At 38.7% G+C, this 27,565-nt stretch overlaps 1 protein-coding gene across 1 annotated transcript; it reads right to left on the reverse strand.

The window, feature by feature from the left end:
• LOC137625331 (ubiquitin-conjugating enzyme E2 S-like) lies at window positions 1–27,565 on the reverse strand. Its single transcript, XM_068356171.1, has 5 exons — window positions 27,426–27,565; window positions 13,775–13,922; window positions 10,335–10,525; window positions 6,741–6,869; window positions 1–793 (listed from the first exon to the last, which is right to left on the reverse strand). The coding sequence occupies exons 1-5, from the start codon at window positions 27,435–27,437 to the stop codon at window positions 650–652; spliced, it is 624 nt and encodes a 207-aa protein (XP_068212272.1). The 5' UTR covers window positions 27,438–27,565; the 3' UTR covers window positions 1–649.

A 27,565-nucleotide genomic window follows, 5' to 3' on the forward strand; every position in this document is an offset into this window, starting at 1 on the left:
TGGCTTTTGTGCATTTTATTTTTTTTTCTTAAATTACTATACATAAAAGTGCATGCTCCTATTCACATATATTTATAGAACTCGAGACTAAAGGTTAAAAGGAGGCTTTTCCATCTCTTGAACTGACAGTACCAGACCATACTGCTTGATACCGTCAGCTTCCTTTAAAAGCTTGTATCTGAATATCAGATACAATAGATATAATGTTTAAAACTTAAAAGTAGTAGTTGTGGTTTGGCCACCAATTTAAGCAAATTGTCACACCCCTCTACACACTAAGACCACAATCACACCCTCCAAAAAAAAAAGCAAATACTTTGGACAAGGCAATCAAATTTGACCTTCCAAACCACCTTAAAATTTATATCTTTCAAGACATTTAAACTAATATTTCTTAAAAGCAGACACTTATGAAGTGGAAAAGCTTAGAAAATATCTGTAAAAAATACGAAGGACTGAAATCTTTAGTATTTAAATGGCAAACCTTGGAGAGATAGAGAGAACAAAATTTTTTATCTGCAAGTGCCAAAATACTTTAGGACTCAATCCACAATTTGTAGAAAAGATAAAAGTTGTGGGAAGAAAAGAACACCTTCAGAAGGTGTCAATTTTGCACTTTTAAGGTGACGAACTCTACACCGGTAACACTTCATAATCTCTTTAATGTTCTTTTCTTGTCTTTCAATAACTTTTTACGATCCGCTGCAATTTTCTTATCGACGGCGTGTTTCTTCGCTACAGGCCCGTCTTGACCGGACCCCTCGCCACTGGGTTCGCCTTTCCCTTTGGGACCCTGTAAAACAAAGAACAACAACTTCTTATTTAGTAGTTCCCCTTCATGTCACAGGGCTTAAAGCATCTTGGGTTGTAGCTTAGCCTAGTAATAATAATAAAAAGATATAAGTTACAAGTGGACACAGTGACACCATTTATTTTACAGAGTACTCAGATAACATTAAATTTATATTTCAATTCCAATGACAATCAAAATTTTTATATTTTAGACATCTTTTTCTTCCTGGGGTCTAAATTTTCTTTTTATAGTCCCCGAAGACTTGACGAGATGGCGAAGGCACTTAAGTTCTTTTAAATAGTTTTTGACAAACATGACTAAAGGAAACTAAAATGATAAAGTGCCTAAAGCCAAATCATGAAATATTCAACATGAAAGCACACAAATCTCCCATCAACTCAAATCAATAATGAATACATGGCCTCTTTTCTCCATCATTACAAAGTTCTCTGAGCATTATTGTGTGTATTTTACTCTTTGAATGTCTTCCTAAATATATTCTTGCAAGATCAATGATAGTGCAGAATGAACTTACTAGTGCTAGGCCTAAAGCCTTAATTCCACATTCAATAACTTATATGATTTTTGTATTGCCCCACTTCCTTTCTGACTGGTCTCAAATTTCGGGAGAGAATAACTCCTGCACTGATCGATCTACATTGGTTACCTGTTAAGGCTAGAATTGAATTTAAAATTTTCTTGTTGACTCACAAAGCACTTACAAGTGATAAGCCTAAATATCTTCGTGATTGCCTGGTCCCCTACCCTGAAGCTACCAGCGCCGCTGTAAGAGTTAGACATGCAGATGACCCACATAGACTATTCGAAATTAGTGTGAATCATGCAATAGGAGGAAGAACGTTCAGTTATGCGGCACCGAGACTCTTTAACGACCTTCCACTCGATGTCAAGAATAGCAATAATGTGGCAGCTTTCAAGAAAAACCTGAAGACTTATCTTTTTAGAAAGTGTTATAATAGTGACCTGAAAACTATTAAGCCTGAATACAAATGCTAGCGAAATAACTGATAACGATACAGAGCAAAATATTAACTGGAAAGGAATTATTTTTTCATACACCAAGGCCCGCCTGAACAGACCTTTAGTGTTTGATGGAAGGCGAGAAATAAACCCGTAAAAGTAAAAAGTAACATATCTCTTCCTAGTGTGTCACATATGCCATTACAAAAAGAGCGGCCACCTTCTTAGTACAAGGATTCACTCCTTTTAAGAACCATTACCTCACATCCTATCTGCTTTCCTGTTTGAAACACCCATACTAGAACACTTCTCCTGCACCTTTCCCATATGATGTGGAAGATTTTCCACTCCAATATCCTGTTCAGTAGTAGCCTGTGGAAAGCTAATCTCCTCTACGTTGGAGTGTTAAACATAAGATAAACTTCCCCCGCCTCTCTTAAACTATGTTAGTAAGCTGCACTTTCCACGGGGAAATGATTTGGCCACTCCAAAGGTGAAACAGAATTACGAGATTTGGATTCCCTAGGACCCTGTCATTCAGCACTGTGTGTGTATACATTGCAACTGGCACACCAGACATTTTACCTCCACAATTGAAGAACTATTCCTGCCAATGTCTTCCACTTTAGAACTTGACATTGGACTAGGAAGGTAGGAGTCAATGGTGAATTTGGCCTACAAATCCCTTGTGACATGACCAAGGACATTTCCACTAATTCATCACATATAGCAGCTGCCTCAAGCATCGTGGATAAAGTCTTGGGGTTACAAGTGTCGATGGCAGGACATGATAGTCTAGCCTACATCCATGTTCATAGAAGAGCATCTTTGGAACCAACTTGTACAGAAAGAGAACTAGCATTATCATGGATACTGCCAAGGCCCTCGTTAACATCCTGTGAAGAATGTAACTAAAAAAAAATTTACTATAATCATTTATAGCCTGAGGGGTGTTCAAAAGAAGAAAATGAAGGCATGAAGACCTTGTACCTTTTCTCAATTCTACAGAATTCACCGATACTCATCTGTTTAGAAACCTTTAAAATAACTGATCAATAAGGGAGTAAAGCTTTTATACGTGGGCATCCTCAAAGCACTAGATGAAACGAGAGTAGGAAAAGCGTCTGGTATGGATGATGTAAGAGCTGAGATGTTGAATGGTTAGTGAGATTGTTTAATATGTGTTTTGTCTTGTCAATGGTACCAGTAGATTGGGTTTGTGCATGTATTGTACCACTATATAAGGGTAAGGGAGATGTGCATGAGTGTTGTAATTCAAGAGGTATTAGTTTGTTGAGTGTAGTTGGAAAAGTGTGTGGTAGAGTAATGATTAATAGGATCAAGGATTAAACAGAGAATGCAATCTTAGAAATACAGGGTGGTTTTAGAAGAGGTAGGGGTTGTATGAATCAGATTTTTACAGTAAGGCAGATATGCGAGAAATATTTAGCAAAAGGTAAGGTGTATGTTGCGTTTATGGATCTGGAGAAAGCGTATGATATAGTTGATAGGGAAGCAATGTGGAATGTGATGAGGTTATATGGAGTTGGTGGAAGGTTGTTGCAAGCAGTGAAAAGTTTCTACAAAGGTAGTAAAGCATATGTTAGGATAGGAAATGAAGTGAGTGATTGGTTTCCGGTGAGAGTGGGGGTGAGACAGGGATGTGTGATGTTGCCGTGGTTGTTTAACTTGTATGTTAATGGAGTGGTGAGAGAGGTGAATGCTCGAGTGCTTGGATGAGGATTAAAACTGGTAGACGAGAATGACCATGAATGGGAGGTAAATAAGTTGTTGTTTGCGGATGATACTGTACTGGTTGCAGACACAGAAGAGAAGCTTGGCCGATTAGTGACAGAATTTGGAAGTGTGTGTGAGAGAAGGAAGTTGAGAGTTAATGTGGGTAAGAGTAAGGTTATGAGATGTACGAGAAGGGAAGGTGGTGCAAGGTTGAATGTCATGTTGAATGGAGAGTTACTTGAGGAGGTGGATCAGTTTAAGTACTTGGGGTCTGTTGTTGCAGCAAATGGTGAAGTGGAAGCAGATGTACGTCAGAGAGTGAATGAAGGTTGCAAAGTGTTGGGGGCAGTTAAGGGAGTAGTAAAAAATAGAGGGTTGGGCATGAATGTAAAGAGAGTTCTATATGAGAAAGTGATTGTACCAACTGTGATGTATGGATCGGAGTTGTGGGGAATGAAAGTGATGGAGAGACAGAAATTGAATGTGTTTGAGATGAAGTGTCTAAGGAGTATGGCTGGTGTATCTCGAGTAGATAGGGTTAGGAACGAAGTGGTGAGAGTGAGAACGGGTGTAAGAAATGAGTTAGCAGCTAGAGTGGATATGAATGTGTTGAGGTGGTTTGGCCATGTTGAGAGAATGGAAAATGACTGTCTGCTAAAAAAGGTGATGAATGCAAGAGTTGATGGGAGAAGTACAAGACGAAGGCCAAGGTTTGGGTGGATGGATGGAGTGAAGGAAGCTCTGGGTGATAGGAGGATAGATGGGAGAGAGGCTAGAGAGCGTGCTAGAAATAGGAATGAATGGCTAGCGATTGTGATGCAGTTCCGGTAGGCCCTGCTGCTTCCTCCGATGCCTTAGATGACCGCGGAGGTAGCAGCAGTAGGGGATTCAGCCTTATGAAGCTTCATCTGTGATGGATAACGGGGGAGGGTGGGCTGTGGCACCCTAGCAGTACCAGCTGAACTTGGTTGAGTCCCTTGTCAGGCTGGGAGGAACGTAGAGAGTAGGGGTCCCCTTTTTTGTTTTTGTTTCATTTATTGATGTCGGCTACCCCCCAAAATTGGGGGAAGTGCCTTGGTATATGTATGCTATGTATCCTCAGCACCAGAGAGAGACTTAACCGAGATTAGCTTCCTTTGGTGTTGTGCACCTCCACATAATTTAGATAAACTTGTATTGTGTGGTCAGAACTATCTCTGCAGTCCTCGTCCATCCACAAGAGCACAATTTATCCCTATAAATGACAAACTTTTGAGTAAGAACCAGAGATTTTCTTTGCAAGCTTCTTCACTCAGAAAATATAGCAAAGTTTGTGCCTTAAACTTTAGACAATTTAAAATGTCAAATTTAACAAAGCACACCACTGTTACATTAAATTTGGAAGATATAACAAAAAAGTACTGCACCAAAAAGGTGAGAATTGACAAGAACAAGGGCATTCACTTGTTAAGGCGCCAGCCTCGTCTGGCTGAGGAGTGCTACACAGGACGGCAAATAGTGTTAATGGGAAAACTGTAAAAAGGTTTCCTTTCAAATTTAAGGGAAATTTCAATTATTTTTCTAGAAGTCTACTCCAGTCACCAGCCTACTATTTTTATGACTATTCCTCATACCTTCTCACAAAAACTTTAGTCTCAAAGACATCTTTTTTCTAGGTGGTGGCGCACCCCTATCTCTCGCCAACTTTCTCATTCCTCAGAGCACTTGAGTCAGAGTTGCAGGAATCTAGCAACGACAGGCAGTTAATTCTAATAGCCAGGCCTTCTCCATCATGAGGCTCAATACTACACAGTATTCCAGAAGTTTTGTTCCAGCTGTTACCAAGTTTGTGGAATGATCTTCCTAATCGGGTAGTTGAACCAGTAGAATTTCAAAACTTCAAAGTTGGAGCAAATGTTTTCATGTTGACCAGGCTGACATGAGTCTTTTTATAGCTTATATATGAAATATTTGTTTTTGATGTGGTTTATATAGGACATATCTGTTTTGACGTTTCTGTTTTTGGAATGATTTATTGTTAATTTATTTACATCATTTATTTATTTCCTTTCCTCACTGGGCTATTTTTCCCTGTTGGAGCCCTTGGGCTTATAGCATCCTGCTTTTCCAACTAGGGTTGTAGCTTGGCTAGTAATAATAATAATAATAATAGATTCAATTCCTAATTGACTTTAAAATCTTGGCCATTGGCTATTTGCTCATATTCCAAGGTGCTGCTATTATTATTATTATTATTATTATTACAGGCTAAGCTATAACCCTGGTTGGAAAAGCACGATGCTATTGGCCCAAGGGCTCCAACAGGGGAAAAATAGCCCAGTGAAGAAAGGAAACAAGGTAATAGATAAACTACAAGAGAAGTAATAAACAATCGAAATAAAATATTTTAAAAACGGTTACAACATTAAATTAGATCTTTCATATATAAACTATAAAAACTTCAAAATAAACAAGAGGAAGAGAAATAATATATAACAGCATGCCCGAGTGTACCCTCAAGCAAGAGAGCCCTAATCCAAGACAGTGGAAGGCCATGGGCTTATTATTATTATTACTTGCTAAGCTACAACCCTAGTTGGAAAAGCAAGATGCTATAAGCCCAAGGGCTCCAACAGGGAAAATAGCCCAGTGAGGAAAGGAAAAAAGGAAATTTAAAGTCTATTAAAAGTAACATTAGAATAAATATTTCCTATATAAACTTTAACAAAACAAGAGGAAGAGATATAAGATGGAACAGCATGCCCGAGTGTACCTTCAAGCAAGAGAACTCTAATCCAAGACAGTGGAAGACCATGGAACTCAACAACAAAACTTGAATGAAAACTACAACCCACAAAGAATGTTACCTAAATGAATTTCAATCCAAGGTAGTTGTTTAGCCCTTTTACCCCCAGGCTCTTTGGAAATTTCCATCCCTTAACCCCCAAGGGGTTATTTTTTCCCCAGCACATTTTGCAGTATATTTCTTTTAAATTGCTCTAACAGCCTTAACTTTTGTCATAGAGGTCAGGTTGGTCTCATTCTCTTGGAAAATGCCTGATTTTTTTCAAAAAATTATCAAAAATATGAAAAAAAAATTTGTATAGCATTTTTTTGCAAGGACGTACCGGTACGTCCATGGGGGTAAAGGGATGAGTTTTGTGAAACGTACCAGTACGTCCTTTGGGGGTAAAAGGGTTAAAATGAAAATGTTGAACGACATTCCAAAACATATCTGTACCGTACTCACCTGCGCATGTATCTCCGTGATCATTTTAGCTCTAGCTGCGTAATCATCGTAGGCTTCCAACAAAAGTTTCCCAGCTTCTTCATTCAATGCCGATTCAGCATTGGGAACAATCAACAAGCATTTTATTACCTATAAAGCAAAAATTAATTTTCAATCTACCGAATAAAATTGCAAACACGATAGTACCTTACTTTATTATTTTTCTTCTAGTATCTATAGTCCATTTCTTTTATCGAGGCAGATTTGCACCGACTCGCAGCGGTGTCCTTTTAGCTCGGAAAAGTTTCCTAATCTCTGATTGGTTAGAATTATCTCGTCCAACCAATCAGCGATCAGGAAACTTTTCCGAGCTAAAAGGGCACCGCTGCGAGCCGGTGCAAATCTGCATCGCTAAAAGAAATTGACTATAGTCCCTTGAGTTCAATGAATGTTCTTCTTCTAAAAGACTCATGTCCCCATGTTTCGTTTACATCACTTCATGTTGTTGTTCATAATTTGGAACCTAGCATCGTAAAATTCCAATCATTCCTACTGAAATTATGCATGTTCCAAAAACAACTATTCAACCATATATAAAGCAAGACAATGTGAAAATCTATTTAAAAAATGCAACATACATTACACAACGCACAAGAATAAAATGAAAAATCCCAGATCTGGGGCCTTGCTCATTAATCATGTTCACACACATTACTGTACTTCCATTTGTCATTTTTACAATGATAATAGGGAGGCAGATATAATTGCTGTTGCAGGTGTTGAGGTGCCAGTGATGGGAGATGAGAATGAGAGAGAGATTACAATAGAGGAAGTGAGGAGAGCACTAGATGAAACGAGAGTAGGAAAAGCATCTGGTATGGATGGTGTGAGAGCTGAGATGTTGAAGGAAGGGGGTGTGACTGTACTTGAATGGTTGGTGAGATTGTTTAATATGTGTTTCGTGTTGTCAATGGTACCAGTAGATTGGGTTTGTGCATGTATTGTACCACTATATAAGGGTAAGGGAGATGTGCATGAGTGTTGTAATTCAATAGGTATTAGTTTGTTAAGCGTAGTTGGAAAAGTGTATGGTAGAGTAATGATTAATAGGATAAAACAGATAATGCAATCTTAGAAATACAGGGTGGTTTTAGAAGAGGTAGGGGTTGTATGAATCAGATTTTTACAGTAAGGCAGATATGCGAGAAATATTTAGCAAAAGGTAAGGAGGTGTATGTTGCGTTTATGGATCTGAAGAAAGCGTATGATAGAGTTGATAGGGAAGCAATGTGGAATGTGATAAGGTTATATGGAGTTGGTGGAAGGTTGTTGCGAGCACTGAAAAGTTTCTACAAAGGTAGTAAAGCATGTGTTAGAATAGGAAATGAAGTGAGTGATTGGTTTCCGGTGAGAGTGGGGCTGAGACAGGGATGTGTGATGTCACCGTGGTTGTTTAACTTGTATGTTGTGGAGTGGTGAGAGAGGTGAATACTAGAGTGCTTGGACAAGGATTAAAACTGGTAGGCGAGAATGATCATGAATGCGAGGTAAATCAGTTGTTGTTTGCGGATGATACTGTACTGGTTGCAGACACAGAAGAGAAGCTTGGCCGATTAGTGACAGAATTTGGAAGTGTGTGAGAGAGAAGGAAGTTGAGAGTTAATGTGGGTAAGAGTAAGGTTATGAGATGTACGAGAAGGGAAGGTGGTGCAAGGTTGAATGTCATGTTAAATGGAGAGTTACTTCAGGAGGTGGATCAGTTTAAGTACTTGGGGTCTGTTGTTGCAGCAAATGGTGGAGTGGAAGCAGATGTACGTCAGAGTGAATGAAGGTTGCAAAGTGTTGGGGGCAGTTAAGGGAGTGGTAAAAAATAGAGGGTTGGGCATGAATGTAAAGAGAGTTCTATATGAGAAAGTGATTGTACCAACTGTGATGTATGGATCGGAGTTGTGGGGAATGAAAGTGACGGAGAGACAGAAATTGAATGTGTTTGAGATGAAGTGTCTAAGGAGTATGGCTGGTGTATCTCGAGTAGATAGGGTTAGGAACGAAGTAGTGAGGGAGAGAATGGGTGTAAGAAATGAGTTAGCAGCTAGAGTGGATATGAATGTGTTGAGGCTGTTTGGCCATGTTGAGAGAATGGGAAATGGCTGTCTGCTTAAGAAGGTGATGAATGCAAGAGTTGATGGGAGAAGTACAAGAGGAAGGCCAAGGTTTGGGTGAATGTATGGAGTGAAGGAAGCTCTGGGTGATAGGAGGATAGATGTGAGAGAGGCAAGAGAGCGTGCTAGAAATAGGAATGAATGGTGAGCGATTGTGACGCAGTTCCGGTAGGCCCTGCTGCTTCCCCCGATGCCTTAGATGACCGCGGAGGTAGCAGCAGTAGGGGATTCAGCATTATGAAGCTTCATCTGTGGTGGATAATGTGGGAGGGTGGGCTGTGGCACCCTAGCAGTACCAGCTGAACTCGGTTGAGTCCCTTGTTATGCTGGAGGAACGTAGAGAGTAGAGGTCCCCTTTTTTGTTTTTGTTTTCATTTGTTGATGTCGGCTACCCCCCAAAATTGGGGTAAGTGCCTTGGTATATGTATGTATGTATGTACAATGATTATTTAACTTTTCATAATCAAAATGAACGTTTAGAAAATTTGGGATTTTCCAAGACTACAACATTCTTCAAGTCATAACAATAAACCTGGTAAAGTGAAACAGTGATTCTGTATAGATTCACCCAGCAAGAGTCATAAGAATTAATTTTTTTCCTGTGTAGATACACACAAGTGTGATTCACACTAATATTTATTAAAAAAAATTGTGTAGATACACACTGATATTTATAAAATTAACTGTTTGTGTAGATATACAAGTATGATTTGGGCTAAGATTTATACAAGTTTTGTTTCTGTGTAGGTACACAAGTATGATTCACACTGAGGTGTACATGCAAGAGTATGATTCGCACTAAGATTTATACAAGTCTTGATTCTGTGTAGATACACAAGTATGATTCACACTGAGATGTACATACATTTGAGTATGATTCGCACCAAGATTTATACAAGTCTTGTTTCTGTGTAGATACGCAAGTATGATTCACACTGAGATGTACATACATGAGTATGAATCGCACTAAGATTTATACAAGTCTTGTTTCTGTGTAGATACACAAGTATGATTCACACTGAGATTTATAAAAGGTATATTTCTGTGTAGATACACAAGTATGATTCACACTTAGATGTACAAACATGAGTATGATTCGCACCAAGATCTATACAAGTTTTGTTTCTGTGTAGATACACAAGTATGATTCACACTGAGATGTACATACATGAGTATGATTCGCACTAAGATTTATACAAGTCTTGTTTCTGTGTAGATACACAAGTATGATTCATACTGAGATTTATAAAAGGTATGTTTCTGTGTAGAAACTTAAGTATGATTCACACAGATTTTTAAAAGTCTTGTTTCTGTGTAGATGCACTCAATTATGATTCACATTGATATTAATAAAAATTAATTCACACTCAAATCAATTTCCGCTCTAAAAGCACCAATAGAAAGATACAAGACAGACTTTTATAGCCTAAAAACTGATCAACCAATAACTCACCAGCAAAACATGTCTTATGCCGAGGTCGGCTTTCCAGTCCTTCTTTAACGTGTTCACGCATATCTCCCCGTTGGACGCCACGTTTGGATGGAAGATTTTGGTGAGGAAGTAACCCTTGGGGGGTCCGTTAGGGAAGTCCTTCCCGAGGGCTAGCTTTACTTTGAACATTCCCCCGGCGTATGGAGTACCAGCTGGAAATCAAATGGCATTCTATCAAGTTTAAAAATACAGTGTACAGAGTTGAGGCAAGTCAAGCAGCCATACATAATCAAACAGTATGAATTGGATTTTAAAATTTAAGCCGGAGGCCAGACACTCAGAGCACTGAGGGCATCAAGTCAAATATTTAACTTAAGAATGCTGACATGATTAAAAATATTACATTACATGCAGAACTAATTTAACATTTGCAATGTCTCTTTCACCAGAATTATCCATTTCCATTCATTAACTCAGGTCTCTTCCAACTAGACTATCCAAATTGAGTCTTGCTACTTTAAAGATAATGCAAGTGTTCACTTTGCCAGATGAATAGATATACTGTACAAATTGTCCCATGTTTGCAACACGCATAATCACTGATACATGAATTTGCTATTCCTTAGACAAAATTATGTAGAGTACAGCTATCATCATTACTCATGTTTTATCATCAATTATACTCTGACTTTATTCTGACATGAATAACAACTTTACTGAATTGCAATCTTCATATAATAACAGTGAGTAGTAGTCTATCTCATCCTACAAGGACACCAAACAGGTCGTTCTAAGCAGCCCATGCTCACCACTCAGATGGACACTTAAGTGAACATATGCACCACAATAAAGGTGCATTCAAGATGAGGCCTGGATGTACAACAAATCCCTAGAGTCACCATGGAGTAAAAAGTTCCAAGTGAATGTTGCCCAACAAGTACAGCTTCGGCCGAGATGGGTACGGACACATGCAATGTCCCTGCAACCACCTGTGAAGAGCCGAAGGGAATGGATCGGAGAAGGCTATACAATGCATAAAGCTCAAGAATCCTGGATCTTTATCGCATCTCCTGTGATGGAACCTAGAAGGTAAGGAAGGTTCAGATTTGGGTGGAAGAGAGAGAAAATGCGCAAGATACGCCTTCTCCCTACCGACAACTGGACGTAACCCTGCATTGCTTTACGGCCAACTACTCATTATCAAGAACCTTCCTGGACTAATTGAAGGGGCAAGAACTGGTGGAGCAAAGTAAAAACCCTTCTGGAGGAAGCTGCTGTTACTGTAAGAAAAGTCCTTAGCACCTCAATGGTGGACAGAAATATCTACAGCATTACATCAAGCTCTCAAACACTAACCAACCCAACAGGTACTGATTGGCATGTGAATCCTGCCAATTGCAATCCATAATGACACTAATTGGTCACTGTATAGCACTGGAAATTGGTCAGAGATGGGACCTTTCATCTGCAACTGACGAAATAGTGGTGCTCTCGCACCAGGATCACAAACGCTAACCGAGAACAAAGGTATAGGTGAGGTCTGTATCGGCAAGAGGTAACATGAACACTACTCATATCAGCCCCACATACAGAACTGGAGATCAGTTTGAGTGGGACCATTCATCTGTAACTGATAAAACAGCGATGGATGTAACGCCAGGCTTACAATTGCTAACCGATTGTTACTGGTAGACGGTAGAATTCCGCACAGCTAAGTGACCACTAAGGTTAGGAACAATCCTCCTTATCACGATAACGTAAATGGTCGGCGCTTACACTCCCACAACCCCCTGGCCTACAGCACTGATGTTAAGTCCAAGAAAGATGGCTCAGGTTCCTAATGCAACTGCGGTTACTGTAACGCAGGCTAACGCTCACTTGATTAACCCAGAAAGTACCTGTTAGTGAGAGAGCATCATCACTCCCTCCCAAAGGAGGAAAGCGATCGCTATTAGTCATACTTTTCGTCGTCCTAGAGGGAAAAATGACAAATGAAGGGAATGGAAGAGGGAGAAGAGTAAGAAGGGGGTGAACTCTCATTTCCCTTGTCAACAAATCTTCCTTGATGTCACGGAAGTTATGGTATGTGCGACTTAAAACATGGCTCCTTCCGACAAGATACAATAGTTTCCTCCACTGAAGAGCATACTCTGGGGTTTATGTTACATGGGGGACCACTGGGAAGACTTGACACTGCACCACCGGAATCACCATCTGGTGCCGGGTGGGTGAACCTGCTGGCGGAATAATTTTCACTATCGGACACTCGGTCCGAATCAAAACTCCCTTGGAAGTGAGAACAACACTCCAAAGGGAGTGAGGGGGCAGCGGTAGCTTAATTAACCCTTAACAAATGTACAGTACAAAACTCTTGAGGTTTCAGTATTTTACCCTCATATGAACAATAATCACTACACAATATGCTCACCTTTCGGTGACAATCCACTTGCAAGTAAGAGCCCTCACAAAAATAAAAAGCCAACACCTATCGTACACAATTGTTAACCCTTTTACCCCCAGGCTATTTGGAACTTTCCAACCCTTAACCCCCAGGGGTTATTTTATTTCAAGCACATTTTGCAGTATATATATATATATTTTTTTTTTAAATTGCTCTAACAGCCTTAATTTTGATCATAGAGAGGTCAGGTTGGTCTCATTCTCTTGGAAAATGCCTGAAGTTTCTCAAAAAATTATAAAAAATATGCAAAAATAAAAGTAAACAGCAGTTTTTTGCAAGGACGTACCGGTACGTCCATGGGGGTAAAGGGATGAGTTTTGTGAAATGTACCAGTACGTCCTTTGGGGGTTAAAGGGTTAAAAATTACTCAACAGTCAAACAAGGACCACAAAAATACGTCTGTACCTGTTACGGCCAAAGACGAGAATGGCTCGTGCGACACGAGTGGGTGGAGTTTCTCCCTCATGACACCTGTTATTAACCATCTAGTACCGTACCTCGTTGATGAGGCGACGGTCGTTTCAGGGTCGCATAACCCTTTTACCCCCAAAGGACGTACTGGTACGTTTCACAAAACTCATCCCTTTACCCCCATGGACGTACTGGTACGTCCTTGCAAAAAAATGCTATAAATTTTTTTTTCATATTTTATATAATTTTTTGAGAAAATTCAGGCATTTTCCAAGAGAATGAGACCAACCTGACCTCTCTATGACAAAAATTAAGGCTGTTAGAGCAATTTAAAAAAAATATACTGCAAAATGTGCTGGGGAAAAAATAACCCCTTGGGGGTTAAGGGTTGGAAATTTCCAAAGAGCCTGGGGGTAAAAGGGTTAAAATTTATCACCATTTACAAATATCATGAGATTTAAATATACGTAAGAACAAAGACTCTCTCACTTATACCAAGCCACATGTATGTTTATTCTGCATCATAAATGTGGATTAAGAAGCATAAAAAAGATAAAATTTCTAAATCCAGAAAAAATTAGAGCCTTACCGGGACCAGCAATAGTTGCTTGTATGTCCGTAATGTCTTCTTCATTCATATGGACTTTTATCCCTTCCGGCGGACACTTGACTAGTTCTGTCATCTCCTTCATAACCCCACGTAATATCTGGGGGGACAAATTTTCAACGTTGCTGGTCTGAAATAAAATGCGAAGGTGCGTTAGTATTCTTGTCTGTGACAGCTTAAGCTTCAGAACGCATTGACAATTAATTGAACTTAATATACTATATAGGCACGATGTTTGGATGAAAAAAATACTTGACTGGAAGTCAAATTCTTGTTGAATCACTTCCATTTTCTCCCTACAACCTTAAAATTAAATAATAAAAGTGTCGTTTGAATATGGTTTTTTTTCCGTATGCTATATATTTGTTGATCCTGGCCTACCCTCATGGGATGATAAGCCTAATCTAACAAATTTTCTAGAATAACCCTGATATTTACTTAATTTTGCTGGGAAAAAATACATTTACTTCTGACAATAGGCCGTCTTCGTGCTATGTCAGGCCACAGTCTGCAAACCACTACATCTAACATTTTAAAATAAGAAATAGCTTTTGGCACATACAATATGTACAAAGTAATGCTAATTGCAAATTTCTGTAAAAAAAATCAGTGTAAAATCAAGTACAGTATTGTTCTCCAACTGTTTAGATTAGATGTCTTAAACTCTTCGACTGTTTAGACTAGATGTCTTAAACTCTCCGACTGTTTAGACTAGATGTCTTAAACTCTCCGTCTGTTTAGACTAGATGTCTTAAACTCTTCGACTGTTTAGATTAGATGTCTTAAACTCTTCGACTGTTTAGACTAGATGTCTTAAACTCTCCGACTGTTTAGACTAGATGTCTTAAACTCTTCGACTGTTTAGACTAGATGTCTTGAACTCTTCGACTGTATAGACTAGATGTCTTGAACTCTCCGACTGTTTAGACTAGATGTCTTAAACTCTTTGACTGTTTAGACTAGATGTCTTGAACTCTCCGACTGTTTAGACTAGATGTCTTAAACTCTCCGACTGTTTAGACTAGATGTCTTAAACTCTTCGACTGTTTAGACTAGATGTCTTGAACTCTCCGACTGTTTAGACTAGATGTCTTAAACTCTCCGACTGTTTAGACTAGATGTCTTAAACTCTTCGACTGTTTAGACTAGATGTCTTAAACTCTTCGACTGTTTAGACTAGATGTCTTAAACTCTCCGACTGTTTAGACTAGATGTCTTAAACTCTTCGACTGTTTAGACTAGATGTCTTAAACTCTCCGACTGTTTAGACTAGATGTCTTAAACTCTTCGACTGTTTAGACTAGATGTCTTAAACTCTTCGACTGTTTAGACTAGATGTCTTAAACTCTCTGACTGTTTAGACTAAATGTCTTAAACTCAAGTCATAATCTGGACATCAAAGATACCATGATACAATATAAATGTCTGTATACAGTAAAATATTATTGGAAAAAGTTCTAAATAGAAGTTTGCATCAACTGTAATATAAAAACACTAAATTGTTCTCAATTCTCATGTATATATTTTTCAGGGGTTGGGCCAAACCAGTAAATGTCTATGACATTAGCCATTGCCCAAATGCATTCTTGAGAATATTATTATTATCACTAGCTACGTTACAACCCTATTTAGAAAAAAAGATGCTACAAGCCCAAGGGCTCCAACAGGGGAAAATAGCCCAGTGAGGAAAGGAAATAAATAAACAATGCAAGAAAGAATGAACAATTAAAACAAAATATTTTTAAAACAGTAACATCAAAACATATTCTTCATATATAAACCATAAAAACTTATTTATACAGTATATTTATACGGTCTATTAAATTTCTTATTTCTGATCTAGATATTAATCTTTGGCACCGTCGTTCAATTAGTTCATTATGCATGTTGCATAAGATTTTTCATAACTCTGACCATCCTTTACATTCAGATCTCCCTGGACAATTCTATCCTGTTCATAATACTAGGCAGGCAGTTAATTCTAATAGCCAGGCTTTCTCCATCATGAGGCTCAATACTTCACAGTATTCTAGAAGTTTTATTCCAGCTGTTACCAAGTTGTGGAATGATCTTCCTAATTGGGTAGTTGAATCAGTAGAACTTCAAAAGTTCAAATTAATAGCAAATGTTTTTATGTTGACCAGGCTGACACGAGTCTTTTTATTGTTTATATATGACATATGTTTTTGACGTTGTTAATAGTTTATATAGGACATACAGTATCTGTTTTTGACATTGTTAATAGTTTATATAGGACATATCTGTTTTTGACGTTGTTAATAGTTTATATAGGACATATCTGTTTTTGACATTGTTAATAGTTTATATAGGACATATCTGTTTTTGACATTGTTAATAGTTTATATAGGCCATATCTGTTTTTGACATTGTTAATAGTTTATATATGACATATCTGTTTTTGACGTTGTTAATAGTTTATATAGGACATATCTGTTTTTGACATTGTTAATAGTTTATATAGGACATATCTGTTTTTGACATTGTTAATAGTTTATATAGGACATATCTGTTTTTGACATTGTTAATAGTTTATATAGGACATATCTGTTTTGACGCTGTTACTGTTTTTAGAATGATATATTGTTAATTTATTCTCACCATTTATTTATTTCCTTTCCTCACTGGGCTATTTTTCCCTGTTGGAGCCCTTGGGCTTATAGCATCTTGCTCTTCCAACTAGGGTTGTAGCTTGGCTAGTAATAATAATAATAATAATAATACATTGTTTTGGACCAAGTCATAGCATTAACATAGATTATTACCAAGTTATTTTCTCTTAGTATGGCTAAATTTTCCCAAAAAGGGCCTTTGCCATACAAGGCAACAATAAAATCACAATTTTATTTTTAGTAATTTGTATTTTTCCTCGATGAAAAGTCTTTTGGCTGGTTTTACCTTTTGCCAAAATAATACCAACTGTAAAGAGAAAAATGGTTTCCATTCGCTGTTGGAACCAATATTACTAATTTGATTTTGTAAAAACAATTTACTGTAATTTATTTTTCAATAAAGAAACTTTAATTTATAAACATCTCGTAAGTTTATCTTTATTTTACTCAACATTTACCGGAGAGAAATTTTCCAGTAAAGTTTCCGCTTCTAGTTTTTTTCTATACTACGTTACTTTTTTCTTAAACAATCGTAACCCAAGCAGTTTTATTTCTTTAAATACTGTATATTTACTTTGGTGTCTTTTACTCCTAATTAGTCTTACTGTACAATTAAACCTGAGAATTTTTTCCTATTTCCTTCAATTTCGCTGAGAAATGATAACTCCTATACTGACTGAATTACGCAAGCTGCCTACTAAAGCAAGAATTGAGTTTAACCCTTTAACCCCCATGCTATTTGGAAATTTCCAGCCCTTAACCCCCAAGGGGTTATTTTTTTCCCAGCACATTTTGCAGTATATATTTTTTAAATTGCTCTAACAGCCTTAATTTTTGTCATAGAGAGGTCAGGTTGGTCTCATTCTCTTGGAAAATGCCTAATTTTTTTCTAAAAACTATCAAAAATATAGCATTTTTTTGCAAGGACGTACCGGTACGTCCATGGGGGTAAAGGGATGGCTTTTGTGAAACGTACCAGTACATCCTTTGGGGGTAAAAGGGTTATAATACAATATGTACAATAAGCTATTAGTTATTACAACCAGACGTCCAAAATATCTAAGAGAATTGCTACATATTATGCAGCAAGAAGAGTTATAGTTTCAAACTACTGCAATAAAGAAATATGTCTACTTCAATTCTAGATCTTTCAAATATGCAGTCCCTAGACTATACAATATGCTCCCACTAGACCTCCAAAAGAATGAAAATATTAAGGCTTTCAAGAGGAAACTGAAGATTCTTATATTCCAAGTGCTTTCATGATGTGGAAATGACAATAAACGCAGTATGTGTCGTGAAATGCTAAATGCATCTGGAAGGTATACAATAAACTGAATGCAAAGGTCCTGTAGAGAGTAGATTTCCAGAAAAGCAGCCCTTAAAGGAAAGTAAACCCTTAAGAATTTTTTTTATAATTTACTTAAAATTTACCATTAACCTCATGAGAATTTTTATCATAATTTCATTCAAAACTAGAGGGGCACTAAGAAGAGCGCAGACCTCCGTTACGGCAGCTTATCTCTTGACCTTGACCTTAACCCTTTTACCACCAAAGGACGTACTGGTACGTTTCACAAAACCCATCCCTTTACCCCCCTTGGATGTACCGGTACGTCCTTGCAAAAAACTGCTCTTTATAATTTTTTTTGCACATTTTTGATAGATTTTTCAGAAACTTCAAGCATTTTCCAAGAGAATGAGACCAACCTGACCTCTCTATGACGAAAATTAAGACTGTTAGAGCAATTTAAATAAATTATATTGCAAAATGTGCTTGAAAAAAAATAACCCCAGGGTGTAAAGGGTTGGAAAGTTCCAAATAGCCTGGGGGTACAAGGGTTAACATGTATTAATTGACTCAAATATGAACCAAGTTTGAAGTCTCTGTGACAACGATGTCCCAACTTACGGCTGATTACGTGAACTGGACATTTTGCTTGACCTTGACCTTCCAAAATTAAATCATATCCAGCTTTTTACATAACACTTAACCCCTGCAAGTTTCATTACACTACGATTAAAATTGCGGCCAGGAAGCTGTTCACAAACACAAACAGGTTAAAACATAACCTCCTTCCAACTTCGTTGGAGGAGGTAATTATGCAGGAATGAGTTATATTGAATATCATGAGTCACACCAGTCTAAATTGACATAGTTCCTTTTTTATAAATGCTTTTCCAATACAGAAAGTTACCTCTAAGAATGAGACATCAAGAATTTCGAGAGATATGTCTACATTAATGCTTGTCTGAATTCAAAATACAATCAATTTATAGCAGGATATATAACCATTAACAAGTCATCAATAGGATGTTTCATCAACACATAAATACTGAACCTTAAGCAAGAGTGTAATATATTAATACTACTCATGGACCACATTCATTTTTTCTTGTAGATATATTTTGTCTTTCCTATTTTTCTCTTCTTTTCCTCCACTATCCCTATATTATTATTATTATTAATTGCTAAGCTACAACCCTAGTTGGAAAAGCAAGATGCTATAAGCCTAGGGGCCCCCACAGGGAAAATAGCCCAGAGGAAAGGAAACAAGGGAAAATAAAATATTAAGAATAGTAACAACATTAAAATAAATATTTCCTATATAAACTATGAAAACTTTAACAAAACGAGAGGAGGAGAAATTAGATAGAATAGTGTGCCCGAGTGTACCCTCAAGCAAGAGAACTCTAACCCAAGACAGTGGAAGACCATGGTAAAGAGGCTATGGCACTATCCACGACTTGAGAACAATGATTTGATTTTGGAGTGTCCTTCTCCTAGAAGAGCTGCTTACCATAGATAAAGAGTCTCTTCTACCCTTACCAAAAGGAAAGTAGCCGCTGAACAATTGAAGTGCAGTAGTGAACCCCTTAGTTGAAGAAGAATTGTTGGTAGTGTTGTCAGGTGTATGAGGACAGAGGAGAATCTATAAAGAATATGCAAGACTATTCGGTGTACGTGTAGGCAAAGGGAAAGTGAACCGTAACCAGACTCTCCAGTGGTCGTATCTCAACGGGCGGCTGGTGCCATGGCCAACCTACTACCTATAGTAAGGGGTCAGTTGCCTGATGCGTCTTCTCCAATACTTCCTATCAAAAGCATCTTCTACCAAACCACCTCCTCGTCATCTAATTCTCTGCTGCCTCCTCGATCTTCCCCCATAAATTCCTCCCAGCCGCCCTCATTCTTTCCCCAGCACCCATCCTCACGACGTGTCTACACCATCTCAGTCGCGACACTATCACCACCTCTGTAATCTTTACAACACCTGCCATTCTCATTTCATCATTTTCTTATTCATCATCTGCTCAATTACCCCATGACGTCTCGCAGGATTATATACAGGAGAGGGGGTTCCTAGCCCCCTCGTCCCGTCCCTTTTAGTCGCCTCTTACGACACGCAGGGATAACGTTGGCACTATTCTAATTGTTTTTATGCCCCCGCAGCCACAGGGGGCATGGGAGGAACGTAGAGAGTAGAGGTCCCCTTTTTGTTTTGTTTCATTTGTTGATGTCGGCTACCCCCCAAAATTGGGGCAAGTGCCTTGGTATATGTATGTATGTAAGTTACCCCATCGCATAGCGTCATTCTTAAAACATTTCAGTTGGACGCAATGAGTAATTTTGCTGGGAATGATCAAAAGCAAAATGGGGAAAGGGGAGATATAAGGGAAATGATAGGTAGAAACACTAACCAAAACAATTCTGGAATATATTTTATGAATATATTGGAAAAACAGACCAATAAAGAACTTCTGTTGTAACAACTGCCAGCAAAAAAAAAAAAAAATCAATTGGCAATACTACGACAAGAGAAAATAATTGCAACGCACTCGGTGAAGGAACATCGCACGAGAAATTAATGTGCCACAGGCCATAGTAAAGCCTCAAACCTATGACAGAACAGAATCTAAGCTGGGGTTCAACATAGTGACATGGCGTTTTCCACCCAAAACCCTAAAGAACGGAGCTTCTTCCAATGTGGTGGTAAGGACAGCTCGTAATATTACAAGTAGCAATTCGATCTCTAAGCTTATTTGGCCATTGGCCAAATCACAAATTTCAGAAAAGCAGGGTGTTATAAGCACAAGGACTCCAACAGCAAATGTTTTCATGTTGACCCGGCTAACGTGAGTCTTTTTATAGTTTACACATGACATGTCTGTTTTTGACGTTGTTAATAGTTTATATAGGACATATCTGTTTTGACGTTGTTACTGTTTTTAGAATTTATCGTTAATTTATTTCCTTTCCTCACTGGGCTATTTTTCCCTATTGGAGCCCTTGGGCTTATAGCATGTTGCTTTTCCAACTAGGGTTGTAGCTTGGCTAGTAATAATAATAATAATAACAGGATAAACAGCAATTTGAGGTAAAGAAATACGGAAACAGAATAGTGTACCTGAGTGTACCATCAAGCAAGAGAACTGTAATCCAAGACAGTGGAAGGCCATTGTACACAGGTTATGGCACTACCCAAGACCAGAGAACAATGGTTTGATTTTGGAGTATCATTCTCCTAGAAGAGCTGCTTACCATAACTAGTCTCTCTTCTACCCTTACCATGAGGAAGTAGCCACTGAATAATTAAGGTGCAGTAGTAAATCCCATGAGTGAAGAAGCATTTTTTGTTTATCTAAAGTGTTGTCGGGTGTTTGAGGACAAAAGAAAATGTGTAAAGAATAGGCCCTGCTATTCGGTATAAGTATAGACCAGTGGTTCCCAAACTATCTAACCTGACGCCCCCTTTTTGCTTCCAGTAGACCCGTACGCCCCCACTCCTCGCTTTTTTTTTTTATATGAAATGATTCTTACATTTATTTCTTAGCATTGTACAGGAAAACAGATTTCTGTTTGTATTACATTTTAATAATGAAAGCCACTCAAACAAATAATAGTACATTACAGTAACTAAAAGCGAAACATTTGGTTCAAAGTGACTGAAAAAAAAGTTAAAATATTGGCAAAATTGAGTTGAAATTTAAAGAATAGATAATTTGAAAACATGGCATATAATATTTGGGTAGTGTAGGAGAGCTCCGCGGAAGATCTTGAAGAATTTAAACACCTACAATTCACTATTATATCATATAGAACGCTTATATAATAGTCAATATATGAGCAGCTTCTATTTAACGAAGATATTCGTGTGTATAGTTATGTTTCACCTGGATTTTTTTCTAAGTGTTTGTTTTTGTTTACTGTGTGATGTCTTGGCTAAAATGAGCTGTTTCACCGCCTTACTGCGTATGGCAAACTAGTTCTCAATGCTATTCTAACCAATAACAGGTGTTTTCTTGACGTCACACTGTTTGAAAACCAATCATGGCGGTTTTTACAAATCTAGCCAATGCTGACACTTATTACTTCACTTATCCCTGCTATTTTTCCACCAGTTACCACAGTTTACGTGAAGTTCCGCGGAGGAATATTTTTGCACGTCTCGGATCTCCCTTCAAACTAAAAAGCTTATTTTGCCGTAAAGTATGGAGTACAGTGGTCCCTCGCTAGTTCGCGGTTCAACTTTTGCGGGTTCAGAGCTTCGCGGGTCTAAAAAATATTAAAAAATTAAAAATATAAAAAAATATTAAAAAATTAATAATAATGAAAAATATTAAATTAAAATTAGAAATTACATTATTTTACAAATTTTGAAAACAAAATATTCAATTAGAATTAGTAATTGCATCATTTTACAAAATTTTAAAACTAAAAGAAATGCACGTCTGTATACGCTAAGCATCACGGGCATAAACGCAAGCTGATTGGCCAGCACTCGCTGAGAACTCGACTCCCCATTGGCCCATTCACTAGCCCAAGCTTCTCCCAATGCCCATCGCTCCACGCTTTTCTCGTATACGCTTCTCGCCATAGATCGCGGTTAGTTAGTCTTTGTCTCGCGGTGATTTTTTAAGTGTAAAAGTTTTGTGAAGCCCTTCGTGATGCCTCCCAAACGCTCTTTATCCCTTGGTGCATCTAGTGAACCGAAGAAAAAGCGAAAGATGTTAACAATTAACGAAAAAGTGAGTTTATTGGACAAGTTGAAAGCGGGAAATAGCTACGCAAGCGTAGCCCGACAATATGGCCTTAATGAATCCACGGTACGGTACATAAAGAAGGAAGAGAAGAACATCCGCAAAACTGCTGCAATATCTTTCACGAAAGATGCCAAAAGGGTTGTAAACACCCAGAATAAGACAATGGTGCGAATGGAAAATGCACTGGCTATTTGGATCCATGATTGTAGGGAGAAGAAAATCACCCTGGATACAAACATGATCCGAAGTAAGGCTAAAACTTTGTTTGATGCTATGGTGCCTGAGGGTGGTGACGACGACAACGTTCAAGATGAGGAAGAAAACGACGGCGACGAAGATGATCCTCTGCCTGGTACCTCAAGCCAGACTAGCCCACGACGACCACGTACGACTTTCGTTGCCAGCAAGGGCTGGTTTGATAAGTTTAAGAGGCGATTCGGACTTCAGAGTGTGTCGTTGTATGGAGAGGCAGCCTCTGCAGACGAAGCAGCAGCGAGGCATTATGTTGAGGATGTGTTTCCGGAAATAATAGAAGAAAATGGCTATGTCCCGGAGCAAGTCTTTAATATGGATGAAACAGGCCTCTTCTGGAAGAGGATGCCGTCCCGAACATTTCTTTTCAAGGACGAACTTAAAAAGACAGGTTTCAAAGCTCACAAGGATCGAGTGATTCTGCTCATGTGTGGCAATACTGCAGGATTCATGCTGAAGCCCGGCCTTATCTACAAGTCACAGAATCCTCGAGCATTGAAAAACAAGAACAAAGCCTTACTGCCAGTGTACTGGATGGCCAATAAAAAGGCATGGATCACCAAGGCCCTCACACTTGATTGGTTCCTTAACTCTTTCATACCACAGGTAAAGCTTTACCTGGCTGAAAAGGGCCTGCCCTTTAAAGTGGTTCTCTTCATGGACTGTGCAGGAGGTCATGCAACTAATTTGCATTATGAAGGGGTACAGGTGGAGTTCCTTCCCCCCAACACCACTTCCCTTATACAGCCCATGGATCAGGGGGTTATTAGGGTCTTCAAAGCCCTCTACACTAAGTCAACAATGGAGGGTCTCATCTCCTCCATTGAAGAGACCGACGAGACCTTCAGCATCAAAGCTTATTGGAAGGACTACAACATAGCTACGTGTCTGGCTAATATTCAGAATGCCCTAAAGGACATGAAAGAACAGACACTCATCTCCAGCTGGAAGAAATTGTGGCCAAACAAAATCACTCCATGACTATGAGGGTTTCACGCTTAACGAAATACATCACTCTGCCGTTGATAAGGCTGTCAGGCTGGCTCGGTTGGTGCAGACTGAAGGCTTCTCGGATATGACGGCTGATGAAATTAACAATCTCATCGACTGCCACTCAAACCCACTGACAGAGGAGGACCTACAGGAAATGACCAAATCAGCGAGTGAGGAGGAAGACGAGTCTGCTAGTGACGAAGGGGACGAAGCTGAAGAAGGTGGCCTTACATTGCATAATTTACAGGACCTCTTCAATGTTGCCAAAGACCTCCAAAAAAGGGCCAAAGAAATGGATGACAACATGGTAAGAGCCGTCGAATTCAGCAATCGTATTGATGACGTCATGGCTGTTTATAGGCGCATCTTCATCGACAAAAAAAACAACGTTCACAACTCCCAATAACGATGTTTCTTACGCGCAAAAAACCAGAAGAAGATCCTCCTGCAGCCGCTACACCGCCTCCTGCATCCCTTACGCCACCTCCTATAACCACTACGCCACCTCCTATAGCCACTACGCCTCCTCCTGCATCCATTACGACACCTCCTGCAGCCACTACGCCGCCTCCTGCAGCTTCTCCTGCATCGTCTGCGGCGTCATCCGAGGAGCAGTAAAGCTCTTCATGCCCCTGTGCAGTCATTCATCATTATCACCTCATCGTACTGCACAGGTCTTTTCATCAACTGCGCTTAGAAGAACTTATTGTAAGAGGTAAGTTAAATGTTTTATTGTTTGATTAACATGAATCTCTCTCTCTCTCTCTCTCTCTCTCTCTCTCTCTCTCTCTCTCTCTCTCTCTCTCTCTCTCTCTCTCTCCACCCATTTTCTATATGGTATGGTACAATTTTATTTATGTATTAACTGTAATCTTAAACCCCCAGAAATAGAAATTATAAATGTCAATTTGTTGCGCAAAACGGCGGACTAATTATGTTAGCTAGTTGTAGTGTTTGCTTGTTTTTGAAAGCTGATAACGATAATTGGTTGTTCGCAAGTAAATTGTTCGGTAGAACAGTGTTCTAGACCCTCAACTGTTATTGTAAACAGACAACATATTTTACAGTTTTTTTTTTTTGTTATAACATGAATTTCACTCTCTCTCTCTCTCTCTCTACCCGTATTCTATATGGTGTACTGTATACAGGGGGGGTATATATACGTTTTTTTAAGCATTTTTGAAGAGGCGCAGCTACTTCGCGGATTTTCAGTTTTCGCGGGTGGTCTCGGTCCCCATTCACCGCGATAACCGAGGGACCACTATAGTTAGCAGGACCTTCATCCCGTTCCGACTGTGTCACTTGTGACAATTGCTTTATTTCTTATGGGGATTTTTGTGTACATTATTCAGGGAAAGTTGATTTGCTAATTGCATTTGCTCAACGTCATGGTTTGATTTTGGCAGAGAAAAAGTGCCCTAATTGTGAAAATGTGTGCCGTATAGATTACAACAAATTAGCATTCCGGTGTGATCGTAGTGTGGTTACTCGTGGGAAAAGGAAGAGGAGGTGCAATTTTTTCGTGTCTTGTTTCAAAGGTAAGTTAGATATTGAGACTAATTTGAAGTTTGTGTTCCTTTTTTTTTTGCAAAAGGCGTTTTCATTTGAATTTGTTTCGTTTGAACTGAAACTCAATGTGGCCTTAAGGGGGGGTCGCAGGGGGGGCGGAGCCGGTAGGCCTAGGTAGGGGTACAGGGCCCCATAGGCTAGGTTAGGTGGGTGTATTAGGTTCGGTAGTGCCCCGAAAAATCACTTTTCTCCTCCTCCCCCCACCCAAAAACCCCGCTTCCCACTGGGGTCCCCCATAATTGTAGTAGTAGGTTTATGCTTACATTTTCTGTGTAAGAGTTAGGTGGTTGTAGGAGGATTATCTCACAGTTTCAAGGTAACTGTAGCTCTAATTTACTGTTTTCTTTCGTTTTCTACATTTAGAAACTTTTAAATCGAGCGCGGAGCTCTCCTACACATTTACCAATATTTGGAAATACTTATGAGATTAAGGCACAATTTCTGGTCAAATTTAGTAAGATGGATGCATGTATGTAATGACAGATATTTGTTCTTTAAATGATTTTATTATTCTATTAAACAAGTAATTTCTAGCAGATGAATTCACGCCCCCCAGTTTGGGAACCACTGGCATAGACAAAGGGAAAATGAGCTGTAACCAGGGAGGGATCCAATGTACACTAGCACTGTCTGGCCAATCAAAAAACTCTATAACTATCTAGCAGTAATCTCAATGGGTGGCTGTTGCCTAGGCCAACATAAGCATAAACAATTACCATTACTATATCAGGGGGGATATAATTATAATAATCTAGGGAATGTAATTATAAAAAACTGGGGTATATAATTATAGTAACCTAAGGGAAAACAAGTTCATATAGAGGTAGTGAAAAAAAAAATGTTAGGCAGACCAGTGGCATTAAACTTCAGCAGAAATACCTTGATAATTTTTTTTTCAAACTAGTATGTGGTTGAAAAGTAATTCTCGAGAGCCGACCAGACCTAGGGTCTAAATCCCAATGCTAAAACCTCAAAGTTGTATGTCGTAACATGATGCCCTAATCCATAGTAATGCGTAAAATGTGCTTGAGCGTATTATGGCCATCTTCAAGCCAGCATGGATTTATAGAATTTGGGCTAAGCGGCCTAGCGCGGAGGCCAGGAGACTAAATGGAAAGAGTAACTGTGGGAAAAGCAAATGTGGGAAGAGCAGTTGTGGGAAAACCAAGTACTTGCACTATGGAATAAAGTTGAAAGAAGATGGATGGCCAAAGCGACAGAAATGAGCAAAAGGAGGTAAATTAGATGCTTAAAGAAAGTGCTAAACGCTGCGCCAACGAATGATGCAAAGACCCTATGCCTCAATACGAAGCAAGAGGTGCTAACGACAACACTAACGCCGGAACCACGACATGCAAAATGCTGAAAGGGAAGACTTCCGACAATAAGCACGGTTAATCAAAGGCTCATAGAATCCTCATTGCTGATAAAGTAACCTGCGTTAGGTAAGGCAAGAACTTTTTCGCCAATTATGACAGTTACTGATGAAAGAAATACGCATCTTGAAAATAATCTGCTTTGGGGTGGTTAGGCCCGAAAGAAAAAGGCCTAATTTCCAGAAATTTATTAAGCAATATAATTTTAAAAATACATATGGCTGTATTTAGTAATTTAAATATCTCGATGTCTATTAGCACAGCCTAGGGCATAGGTCGTCTAATGCTAGCCTATGCCTCGAGGCTACTAAGAAAATAGAGGATAATTTAATGCACTTATAAATAGGCCTATCATTTCCTTTCTAATGATAAATAACTTAAATGAAGCATTGATATAATATAATGCGCAAAATGTCAAAAATAATTACCTGCTTATTAAGACAATCCCAAGACCCCGTTATAAGATTACCCGTCTAACAGCGATCTAAACTTTGAACTAAAAATAAGATTTACCCATAATTCTAATATAAATAACCTTAATATAACATATCCTAAAACAACATATTACTAATAGAAACTATATAAATGATCTAAAAGAATCGGAGTGAGCTAATTTCCTTATAAAATACGATTCTTTTTTTCCTGTCGTCTTGACGTTATGGGGGTCTGGGCCCATTACTATTAGTCTCCTGTCAAAACATTGTTACGATTTACTCGTCTACTTCGGCAGCTCAAGCGTTAAATCTAACATTAATGGAGATAACATACCGAGGCCATCATTGGGAAATTGTGTCGTCCAAATTAACAACGGGAAACAATGGTTAAAAGCTAATATCACAGAGGGGCAGCAGCAGAGAAAATATGCAACGTCTTCTCTCACTGTTTTCATCTGCCTTAATGAGACGACG

The sequence above is a fragment of the Palaemon carinicauda genome, chromosome 32 (genome assembly GCF_036898095.1).
Source record: "Palaemon carinicauda isolate YSFRI2023 chromosome 32, ASM3689809v2, whole genome shotgun sequence".
Lineage (NCBI taxonomy): Eukaryota > Metazoa > Arthropoda > Malacostraca > Decapoda > Palaemonidae > Palaemon > Palaemon carinicauda.

Coding starts and splice junctions, on each gene's coding strand:
- LOC137625331 (XM_068356171.1), bottom strand. Junction 10,526..13,774: donor AGCAACTATTGCTGGTCCCG/GTAAGGCTCTAA, acceptor TTTGATTTCCAG/CTGGTACTCCATACGCCGGG. Junction 6,870..10,334: donor GCATAAGACATGTTTTGCTG/GTGAGTTATTGG, acceptor TTTGCTTTATAG/GTAATAAAATGCTTGTTGAT.